The sequence below is a fragment of the Eretmochelys imbricata genome, chromosome 2 (assembly GCF_965152235.1).
Source record: "Eretmochelys imbricata isolate rEreImb1 chromosome 2, rEreImb1.hap1, whole genome shotgun sequence".
Lineage (NCBI taxonomy): Eukaryota > Metazoa > Chordata > Testudines > Cheloniidae > Eretmochelys > Eretmochelys imbricata.
In genome coordinates, this window is record NC_135573.1 from 196,049,426 (window position 1) to 196,061,855 (window position 12,430).

Below are 12,430 nucleotides of genomic sequence, written 5' to 3' on the forward strand. Positions count from 1 at the left end.
CTGCCATTAACTTCAATGGGCTTTTTCAGGCCTTATATCACATAAATATTGCAGCCAGTATTGGGTAGTCAGGTCTTGAGCATCCACAGTGCGTAATGACACACATACATGTTCAGGGAGGATAAAGATAGACAGAGAATCTGATTTTCAGAGCTACCGAATACTAAAATCAAGGAGAGCTCAGCATGCTAAGATCGTTTGAAAAAGCAGACCAACAGTTTATTTATCTTGATACCAATTTGGTTCAAGGGCAATAGTAATAAAATATTGCCTTCAGCTTTGCACGCTCTTGGGCTTCAAATAATATAGCTGGATGCCAGGAACTGTTTTCATTCAAGGAAAATATTTACCACTGTTTCATTTAGAGTAGACCAGTACTGTTTTCAGAGCTGCCAATTCTTGTGATTTAATTGCAAGTATTTGGTGTGTTTCTTAGAGATGAGGCACCCAGATTCATGTGATTACATGAATGAAACAAAGTTTCTATCCCCCATGGTTGGGAAGAAAAGCTTGAGAAGAGTGTACCCCCGAGGCTGAGAAATCAGAAGACAAATAAGAACCCAAAACGTATTATTTAACAAAAAAAACCCTCCTCATTTTTAAGCCAATCTGCATTTTTGGGGTTGACAGAACTGGGTTTTATAAAAAATAGTGTGTACAATATAAAATTTGTCATACGATACAAGGAAAACTATCAGTAATATGGTTGAACTTGGTGACACAGTGGATTAATACAGTGCCCTTCCAACTCTAGGACTTCTATCCTTTCTTGCCTAAAAAGCTTGGCACATCTCAGCATAATTTGCAGTCTCTGCTCAAGAGGCCTAAGACTGAGTAAGCAAGGGCTGCCACACGTGAGAACTGAGATGGAATGGCAGAGCTGTGCAGAGAAGCTTGCAGCATGCCTTCCAACCCTCATCCTCTAGCCAGCCCTGTCACACCCCTCACTTTCATGAAAACCCCAACATTAAAATGCTACATATCCCTACATTTTAACAACATGTAGATTCTTATCTCACTGATGGCATGGAACATTTCTTTTAAAAAAGAACTAGGACTATAAAATCATCACATTCATTATGACAGGTTTCAGAGTAGCAGCCGTGTTAGTCTGTGTTTGCAAAAAGAAAAGGAGTACTTGTGGCACCTTAGAGAGTAACAAATTTATTTGAGCATAAGCTTTCGTGAGCTACAGCTCATTTCGTCGGAAGCATTCAGTGGAAAATACAGTGGGGAGATTTATATACATAGAGAACATGAAACAATGGGTGTTACCATACACACTATAAGGAGAGTGATCACTTAAGGTGAGCTATCACCAGCAGGAGAGCGGGGGGGGGGGAGGTGGGTCAAAGTGTGTGTTGTAAATGGCTTGTCTACTTTTTGTAAAGTCCAGCCACGAGGAACTTTGTGTGGAAGGTTGGTTTTTTATGAGAGTATCCAGTTTTCAGAGCTCATTCTTAATTTTTCCCTGTTTGCTCCAGAGGATGTTGATAAATTGATTCCGCAGTTTCTTTGAGAGCGTGGGGCACAAGCTGTCAGCATAGTCTGTGTGGTATGTAGATTGTAATGGATTTTTTACCTTTAGTCCTTTTGGTATGATGTCCATCTTTTGCATTTGGAAATGAAGATGATGTCTGTCTGTATCTGTACGAGTTTTTTCATGAAGTTTTTACAACACACACTTTGCTTCTCTACAAAAGAAAAAGGACACTAAACAATCTAAACTACCACATGCCACAAGGGGCCACAACAGTGGTTCCCTTAACCCACCCAGCAATATTGTTAATCTATCCAACTATACTCTTAGCCCAGCAGAAGAATCTGTCCTATCTCGGGGCCTCTCCTTCTGCCCCTCCACCCCCACGAGCATGATACAGTTCTCTGGTGACCTAGAATCCTATTTTCGACGTCTCCGACTCAAGGAATATTTCCAACACACCTCTGAACAACTTACTAACCCACAGAGACCTTCCTACCAACACTACAAAAAGAAGGATTCTGGGTGGACTCCTCCTGAAGGTCGAAACAGCAGACTGGACTTCTACATAGAGTGCTTCCACTGACGTGCACGGGCTGAAATTGTGGAAAAGCAGCATCACTTGCCCCATAACCTCAGCCATGCAGAACACAATGCCTTCCACAGCCTCAAAACAACCCTGGCATCATAATCAAAAAGGCTGACAAAAGAGGTGTTGTCGTCCTCATGAATAGGTCGGAATATGAACAAGAGGCTGCTAGGCAGCTCTCCAACACCACTTTCTACAAACCATTGCCCTCTGATCCCACTGAGGGTTACCAAAAGAAACTACACCATTTGCTCAAGAAACTCCCTGAAAAAGCACAAGAACAAATCCGCACAGACACACCCCTGGAACGCCGACCTGGGGTATTCTATCTGCTACCCAAGATCCATAAACCTGAAAATCCTGAACGCCTCATCATCTCAGGCATTGGCACCCCAACAGCAGGATCGTCTGGCTATGTAGACTCCCTCTTCAGGCCCTATGCTACCAGCACTCCAGGCTATCTTTGAGACACCACTGACTTCCTGAGGAAACTACAATCCATCGGTGATCTTCCTGAAAACACCATCCTGGCCACTATGGATGTAGAAGCCCTCTACACCAACATTCCACACAAAGATGGACTACAAGCCGTCAGGAACAGTAATGTCACGGCAAACCTGGTGGCTGAACTTTGTGACTTTGTCCTCACACATAACAATTTCACATTTAGGGACAATGTATACCTTCAAATCAGCGGCACTGCTATGAGTACCCACATGGCCCCACAGTATGCCAACATTTTTATGGCTAACTTAGAACAACGCTTCCTCAACTCTCATCCCCTAATGCCCCTACTCTACTTGTGCTACATTAATGACATCTTCATCATCTGGACCCATGGAAAAGAAGCCCTTGAGGAATTCCACCATGATTTCAACCATTTCCATCCCACCATCAACCTCAGCCTGGACCAGTCCACACAAGAGATCCACTTCCTGGACACTATGGTGCTAATAAGCGATGGTCACATAAACACCACCCTATACCGGAAGCCTACCGACCGCTATTCCTACCTACGTGCCTCCAGCTTTTACCCAGACCACACCACACGATCCATTGTCTACAGCCAAGCTCTACGATACATCCGCATTTGCTCCAACCCCTCAGACAGAGACAAACACCTACAAGATCTCTATCAAGTGTTCTTACAACTACAATACCCACCTGCTGAAGTGAAGAAACAGATTGACAGAGCCAGAAGAGTACCCAGAAGTCACCTACTACAGGACAGGCCCAACAAAGAAAATAACAGAACGCCACTAGCCATCACCTTCAGCCCCCAACTAAAACCTCTCCAATGCATCATCAAGGATCTACAACCTATCCTGAAGGATGACCCATCACTCTCACAAATCTTGGGAGACAGGCCAGTCCTTGCTTACAGACAGCCCCCAACCTGAAACAAATACTCACCAGCAACTACACACACCACACAATGGAACCACTAACACAGGAACCTATCCTTGCAACAAAGCCTGTTGCCAACTGTGTCCACATATCTATTCGGGGACACCATCATAGGGCCTAATCACATCAGCCACACCATCAGAGTCTCGTTCACCTGAACCTCTATCAATGTGATGTATGCCATCATCTGCCAGCAATGCCCCTCTGCCATGTACATTGGCCAAACTAGACAGTCTCTACGTAAAAGAATAAATGGACACAAATCAGACGTTAAGAATTATAACAGTCAAAAACCAGTCGGAGAACACTTCAATCTCTTTGGTCACTCGATTACAGACCTAAAAGTGGCAATTCTTCAACAAAAAAACTTCAAAAACAGACTCCAACGAAAGACTGCTGAATTGGAATTAATTTGCAAACTGGATACAATTAACTTAGGCTTGAATAGAGACTGGGAGTGGATGGGTCACTACACAAAGTAAAACTATTTTCCCATGTTTATTCCCCCCTCCCACCCTGCACTGTTCCTCAGACGTTCTTGTCAACTGCTGGAAATGGCCCACCTTGATTATCACTACAAAAGGTTCTGCCCCCCTCCCCCTTTGCTGGTAATAACTCACCTTAAGTGATCACTCTCCTTACAGTGTGTATGGTAACACCCATTGTTTCATGTTCTCTATGTATATAAATCTCCCCACTGTATTTTCCACGGTATGCATCCAATGAAGTGAGCTGTAGCTCACGAAAGCTTATGCTCAGATAAATTTGTTAGTCTCTAAGGTGCCACAAGTGCTCCTTTTCTTTTTGCACATTCATTATGTATCCAGCTATCTAAAACAGGAAATTCTAATTTTTTATATAAGCATATGGTTTCAAAATTAAATAAATGTGTGTTACAAATTATTTCCTGTCCATGAGAGCCATCCCCCCCCATTCATGCTCAGCATGCTCTCCCGGTGTATGGAGTTTACAGTCAGCGAACAAGCACAGAACCACTTTGCTTGATTTTTTTTTTCTTCTCTCTCTCTCTCTCAGAATGGCAGTTCTGAGAATCATAACTAACAGAGCACACTTATTTCAGTTTGTGCTATTCCCAATAAATAAAATGTATTGTCTAAAGAGCTGTCCACAGAGCTTAGATGCTTTCTTCACTAGAATATGATTTCACATGGGCCTGCTCCATGTTGCTATTCTGAGCCAAACTCCTTCACTTTAAATATGATAACACAATAATAATTAATAAATACAAAGCATAGCTACAGCAATACATATTTTCAAAGTGATGTAAGAGCATTAATCTTCAGAGTCCAGCTGTAAAATAGGTTACTGTCTCAGGTTTACAGATATACACAATATATTACATACATACCTATCCAGCTGCTTCTAAGGGTGTGGTTACCAGCGCATCCAAGCACCTCTTTTACATTAGGTTCGGTTCATGCAGGTACTTAAGCACATGAATAGTCCCACTTACTTAAATTTAAGACAAGACAAACCAATATCAGTACAGAGGTAGTTGGCATCACCATATCACTTCCTGCTCATTGCCTCTCTACTCTTGTAGCAGCCCTGTGGCTAGGGCAACAAGGTCACCCTTTTCTATACACAAAGAAAGATAAATTCATATACGAAAAGGCTCAGTGGGCTTTGAATCTTGGGCTCAATACAGAGGTAACTGGCTGTAGCTGAATGACCTGTGATATACAGGAGGGCAGACTAGATGTTCCCTTCTGACCTTAAACTTTAAGAAACCCTAATGAAAGCATGTTTGTAACCCAAACTTTTGCCTTTTAAATATGAGTAAGTAGTATCTAGCAATAGGTTTCTGGAAAAGAAAGAAGTTTCAGTGAAGTAGGACAATTACTTATGAAGTCTCTGTGGTTTCCCTCATCAAGTTAGATAAATTTCCCTCCAAAAGACAAAACACTGCCACTCATTAAATCAAGGCAGGTACTCCCTCTATTCTGTAAAATGAAGTCTGTAAGGTTGAAGTGTCTGTCTTCTAGAAGCTACTGCATTTCATGGTTTTTATTTCATAAAACTGAATGATCCTCATAGGTAGGAATTAAGACCTCTGGTCATTCTCCCATGGCTCATCTTTTAAGGTGCTGATGAAATGCCCAAGACAATGTGAGCTCCTGAGTAAACTAGGAAGTAAATCTGCATGCACACCATTAAAGAGTCTGCAAGGGCAGATGCAGATAACAGAAATTCATACATTAAGGAATGGGCTTGTATATTTGGCAGAATAACTGTTCTGTATTCCATTGCTATGAGGTATGGAAACTGTACTGTGAAACATCCATTACTCATTCCCTCTGCTCTAAACATGTAAGCCTATCAAAGGCAAGCCAGTTGGAGGAAAAAACCCTGCAAAGGGAAGAGTCTATGCATTTAAGATTAATGTTTCTCTTACAGAATTTTCCCCGACTTTTAAAATCAGCAAATATGCTAGACCCAGAAGGCAAATGCATGGAAGAAAAAGCAAAAACAGCAAAAATTCTCCAACTTGTACATTAGGTGTCATCAGGCTTTTGTGTTTGAATATCTGTATGAATCATATGTCCATTTTTCATTACGCTCCATATTGGATTGTTCCCTGTTTTGTTCAGTGATTTTTGGCCACTTTGTCATGACTGTGCTTGTTTTTTTTAATATACTGTTCTATTACAGAGTGATTGTTGCTGCTGCTATGCCTCAGTGTGTATGCTACCCAAGAAGAACAATCTTGAAATGAAAGATTACGTCAAAAGGTTTCCCTAGTGAACTATCTTGGAATATATGTTTTCTTGGATCCGACTGTTTAATTCTCACCAGAAAAAAAAAATGTTTTGATAACACTAGTCCTTAACATGGTGCGAGTGAATTTTTACAGGCAGAGGAATGTTTGAAGAATAAATCAAACCAAAATTCAATCTGTTTTCCTCATTGTTGGAAAAGGATACACGTAACACTTCAAGTTAGACAGAGCATTCTGTCTCAAAAAGAAAAGGAGTACTTGTGGCACCTTAGAGACTAACAAATTTATTTGAGCATAAGCTTTCGTGAGCTACACCTGAATGCATCCAATGAAGTGAGCTGTAGTTCACGAAAGCTTATGCTCAAATAAATTTGCTAGTTTCTAAGGTGCCACAAGTACTCCTTTTCTTTTTGCGAATACAGACTAACACGGCTGCTACTCTGAAACCTGTCACTCTGTCTCAGTGGATCTGTGAGGAATCTCATTGATACCTGTGCAATTTCTTAAAATGATCTTTTTTTTTTTTTGCTGTCATGTGAACTCTTTATTTGGAGGTTTTAGTTTTTAAACTCACTGCTGTAACTTGGCAAATATCAAGTGGCATTGAAATATGTTTCTGAGTCTTAAAATCGCAAGATGACTTCCCACCACTCTGAGATTTTACTATAATCACTCCTTTTATATTTGATGGTACACCACCTACATTACAGACTGGTGTGCCTACTTGACTGGCCATCTCATTCTTTTCTGCACCTTTAAGAAGTTTGTTTTGCCAAAGAGGAACGAACTGTTACCCATTATTTAAATAAGCAAAATGCTCATCCTTACTATATTTGCCATTTCCATGCCATCTATTGTAAATAAGTCCATGTTTACGGTCATTCAGTTGTACTACTCATGCCATAAAGATCTTTCCTCTAAAACATGAACAAATGTGTCTCGCTTTTTCCTTGCTGTAAACTATAGTGAAAACAAATCTTATTAAATTCTCATTATTACATAGCACCTATTGCTGTGATATAACAGAAGACAAAATGAAACAGCCCCAAAACCCAGAAATGGAAGGCTAAATCCCTCCATTCTCTTCTTTCTGTCTCTCAGCACCCTCTCCCCCCCCCGCCATTTTTATATGTATTTTTCAGCCACATCCTTTCCTTGTATTATAGCCCATTGTTATTAACAAAATGTTGGTGGGAACGGTGGTGCAGTGCTGAACATAAGGCACCATCTTGTCGGACTGTTTGATGAGATAGACACTGCTGTTAATTTTAAAGCAGCAACAAGCCCCCCATCTTGCATCTGCAGGCCAGCATAGTGTGTGTACAATGAGTCCTAGAGCCTGACTACATGCACCAGGTGGCAAACCATGCCTTTTTGGGACTGTGGTGTTTTGTCAGGGTACAATTTCAGTCCCCCTTCCTAATATACCATTGTGTGGCTATCCAGTACTGCTGCTGCATGGGTTATAGGGAAAGAAACTCCATATGCCAGTTACTAAGCACGCTTTTGTAACACTAGCAGGATTTTGTCCCTTCTCACTTTTCCTTCCATATTTCCCCTCTTCACATCTTATTTCATCACTAACCTCATATTTCACTTAGTTTGCTACCTTAAGATGCCATAGACCTTTTCTTACCAGGGCTACACAGAAAATGCTTTCTTCCAGAATCCACACCTTGTGAGGCAAATCCGGTGAGACATCAGTGCAAAAAGATTCTACAGTTCACTAGCTGTGGAATTACAGTGTTATCCTGCCGGGAAGTGGACTCCACTGTGAGAACCAACAGTTAAAGTCCCACCCATGGAAAAGATGGACCTTCAGACTGTTTATCAGATAATTATTCTAGTCTCAGAAATCTCTGTATGTATCTATCTAGAGAAAGATATAGACACATGCAAACACCATATCTCCACAGTACACATTTATTTCACTAAAAGAAACAGAATATTTTGAAATATTATCAGAGAAATTAAAAATGCAAAACTGCAAGAGTAAGAGAAATCATTTTCATATCACTATGTCACAATTTTATGATCAATGTTGTGCCACAGTGCATATTTTCTTCTTCCAGCAATGTAGTCTGAGACATTCTAGAATAGAAAAATTAAACCAGGTTTTGCTTGGGAAAGTTTTCCCAAGGGTTTCTCATTTTGCTATAGGAAATCAATTTGCATCACTGATGATATCATTCAAATCAGACAACGCTATGTGGTTAGAAGGTAATTTACTTTTCTACCGAAGCAATTTGAAACCTGTTCTGATTTGCGATTTTCATTTTGTTTGTTAATGAAAAAAATTAATGAGCAATGTTACTGGAAAATACAACTCAGAGCTCTGGCATTATTAAATATGTTTGCAATATACTGTACATTGTGTTGATTGCACAGTCGGAGCCCGAACCTTGGCGGATGGAATACCAGTCAATCAGCCAAACAGACATCGAACTCATCGGGAGGACTCTTTGCACATACCTTTGCACTGATTTGTGTTTTTGTCAAGAATTGCCTTTGTGGATACAATTTTCCCATACCTACAGAGAAAAGAAAAGAAAAGAAAAAGAAGAAAAATGCATGTTATTATATTTAACCCTAAATCTATGCAGACTATTCCATCCCGTTTATTATATATATATGTATACACACACACAAGAGAGAGGGGAGTTCACCCATAGAAGAGGTAGAGGATGGACAGCAAGCTTCCCTGCATTCTCTCTGCACTGCAATGCAGATCCTGAGGGATGTTCATTTTCCATGCCCATTCAAACTCTGATCTCTACACCGAGACTCCCAACAAAAATGCCAGTTATGGAGTGGCCAGTAGGCTATCCAGATAGACAGAGATCTTTCTCTGGGGAAGGAAATTAACTTTATTTAAATGTATATTTGCATTTTAAGCCATCAAAGGAAGTTTTGTTTTTAAATGGGAATGGAGTAGACGCTTTCCCACCATTCACCAAATGCCCTATAAAGCTGGCTGACAAAAAGAGATCCAAAGGAAGAATTATTTTTTTTAAAAGGTATCTAACACATTTTAGATAGTCAAAGCAATTTTTGTTAATTGCTTTTGTATCATTAGGCTTTTCTTGCTGAATGCTGATGAGTGTTTGCATATATGGCACTACAACAAACAGCACAGCTTAAGAGTACTTCCACGAGACTCAGACTCTTGAGAGGGAATTTTAATTTCATGGACCAGTTACAACTTGTTGCATTCAACAGTTAGACCATAAAGTGAGTGCCTGTCTTTAACTCAAATGGAAGAGGACTGAAAATGCATATTTATTCGTGAGTTTGGAAATAGTTTGTGTCATGCAACAACAGTAAAGAATCACAGAAAGGGCCCCTTTTTGCCATCACTGAATACCAGACTTAAGTGAAAAAAGAAAAACAATATTATCCCTGAAGCTACACTGTCTTCATCTCTATTTCACTGCCCAGCTCCTTCTAGAACCTTTCCCAAAACCCTCTTCCACCAAATTTGAAGAAACAGTACACACATTCTCACAAGGTGTGCTTTCATTTTGGAAGATGTGCATGTAAGACATGACCCACCATCATGAATTGTGATACCACCAGATACCATGATCATGGGCACAATACATTAGATACACAGGCATTAAGTCCGTCAGCCAAGGTTCTCTTTAGCAATAATAATTTTGGCCCTTATTCAAGAAAGCACTTAAGCATGTGCCTAAAGTTAAACGTGATCTTATGTGCCTTGCTGAACAGAGAGGAATTCCAAAGTTGGGGCCTTTACGTATACCTCCCTTACATTATTCTTTACACTAGTATTTGCTGCGGACTTTAGTCACAGCCAAAGACCAGCAAGCACATATCCTAAGAATATACAGTAGAACCTCAGAGTTACGAACACTTCCAGAATGGAGGTTGTTCGTAACTCTGAAATGTTTGGAACTCTGAACAAAACGTTATGGTGGTTCTTTCAAAAGTTTACAACTGACTGACTGAATACAGCTTTGAAACTTTACTATGCAGAAGAAAAATGCTGCTTTCCCGTTTTCTTTTTTTAGTAGTTTACAATTAGCAGTTTACATTTAACACAGTGTTGTACTGTATTTGCTTCTTTTTTTTTCATCTCTGCTGCTGCCGGATTGTGTACTTCCAGTTCCCAATGAGGTATGTGATTGACTGGTCAGTTTGTAACTCTGAGGTTCTACTGTAGTATCAAATTCTCTGTTGGTGTGATTTACAAGCATTTTATGGGTAAATTTACACCAGCAAAAAATTTGGCCCATGAAGTGCATTTTCATTTATTTGATTTATAAACCAAATAAACGCAATATATACAAATAAACAATGCCTTTCTATTCTCTTAAGAGTCTTTGACAGATACTGAGAAAGAGAATCCAATTAAAATCAGCAGTTAACCCACAACAGCCTTAAATAAAACTCAACCCCCAATTAAACTTTCTCCAAAAAAACCCCCTAACATTAGTCTTCATTAGGACTCTCTCGTAACATAAAAACTCCAAAGGAATGGATATGCTGTTCCATCCAAGCCTCTGAGATGTAGAAGTCTGTGCATACAGTGGTTTACTTGTGAGTGCAAGAACCCAGAGCCTGAAATGTGAAGCAGTTACTTAAATCTGCTTTACTCTTTTGAATTTCTTGCCAACAAAAGAGACATTTGTGGTTCCATTACATTTACTATGGACTTTCCAAGGTTATTTGCTATACACCGCAATCCTGCAAATGCTTAGTCACATCAGTCATTTCACCTGGAAGTAGTCCCATTCATCCCAGTGGAACTACTCAAGCAAGTAAAGTTATTCGTGTAGCTAAGTGCTGGCAGAGTTGGACTCTACTGGAGTAGTAAGAGGTGCTAAAGAATGCTCTCCACTATATGAATAGCCTTCACATTAACGTATAGCTATAAACCCTGAGTACTACCACAAGAAAGTAACTAGAATTAATTTGGACACAGTTTTCCTAAATACTTCACAGTAATTGGAACATGAGCTCTGATGAGTGGTGATAATTTGAGTTCTGCAAGGTAGAAAAGTATTTAGTTTATTCAGAAAATGATAATTTTCTTGCATAGGAGGACTGTAATAAAAGGCTCTGATTTCCGTTAGGATTTAGTTGGCTTTCCTGTCAGGATAAACTATGTAATTTCGATTCTATCCACACAGAGATTCCAAAAGTGGATTCCACAATGGGAATTCACACATAAATATGATGTAATAATACAATGTAGCTCAAGAGATGGCTTCTTAATCTGTTGTTTTAAATGCCAACTACTAGTTAGTAAAATCCAACAGCCCATATGTTTGCTCTGTACAATACTAGTATTTTTAAAATATAAAGATACTAGACATATAGATTTGTAAAAGGAACAGGAGTACTTGTGGCACCTTAGAGACTAACGAATTTATTCGAGCATAAGCTTTCGTGGGCTACAGCCCCACTTCATCAGATGCAGAGAATGGAACGTATAGATTTCCTTAACATATAGATCTTACTAAATGTTCCATTCTATTCATCCGATGAAGTGGGCTGTAGCCCATGAAAACTTATGCTCAAATAAATTTATTAGTCTCTAAGGTGCCACAAGTACTCCTGTTCTTTTTGCGGAAATAGACTAAGACGGCTGCTACTCTGAAACCTGTCATATAGGTTTGTGTGTGTCATGAGAACACATAAGCACTGTTTAGTTTCCTGCTGAATTATAGTGCCTGTTTTTGAAACCACCCTTCCACAGGGCCTATATTCAAGTGCTTCATCAAAGAAATATTACGGGAAGCACTGTAGTTCAAAACCCATCATCATCTACACTTTGGATTTCAGGTACATATCTTTAAGTTTATGCTTGCTGCATCACTACACCTGAATGGGAGTGGATATTAGGAACTTGAGAGGCTGAGAGTGGTTTCCATTTTGCAGGGTTCAAAACAGACCCATTTTGCATTTTCCATGAAATCTTTCACAAAACTTTTTTATTGTCAACATTATTAAAATTTTCAAAATGTTTTAATTTATCATAGTTTCCATAAAATTACAGTGATAATTTTGATAGTCATTTGGATAAGAAATGTTGCAAAAATTAGAAGAAAACAAAAATTTAGAGGTTTTTTTTTTAAAACAAACTGTAAAAGGTCAGTTTTTCAACAAAAAGCCTTTTCCTTTGGAAAAAAATTTCTACCAACTCTAGTCTTATTAGTTTTGGGTTAAACTACTCAAAACTTCACACTAA

General features: G+C 39.4%; 1 protein-coding gene across 2 annotated transcripts in view; it reads right to left on the bottom strand.

Moving 5' to 3' along the window:
- Positions 1–12,430, bottom strand: part of RBMS3 (RNA binding motif single stranded interacting protein 3) — a 547,537-nt gene that overhangs the window by 388,370 nt on the left and 146,737 nt on the right. For both annotated transcript variants that reach the window (XM_077809306.1, XM_077809305.1), the window contains exon 3: positions 8,689–8,747. In XM_077809306.1, coding sequence (XP_077665432.1) covers positions 8,689–8,747 — 59 coding nt within the window. The remainder of the gene's footprint in view (positions 1–8,688; positions 8,748–12,430) is intronic.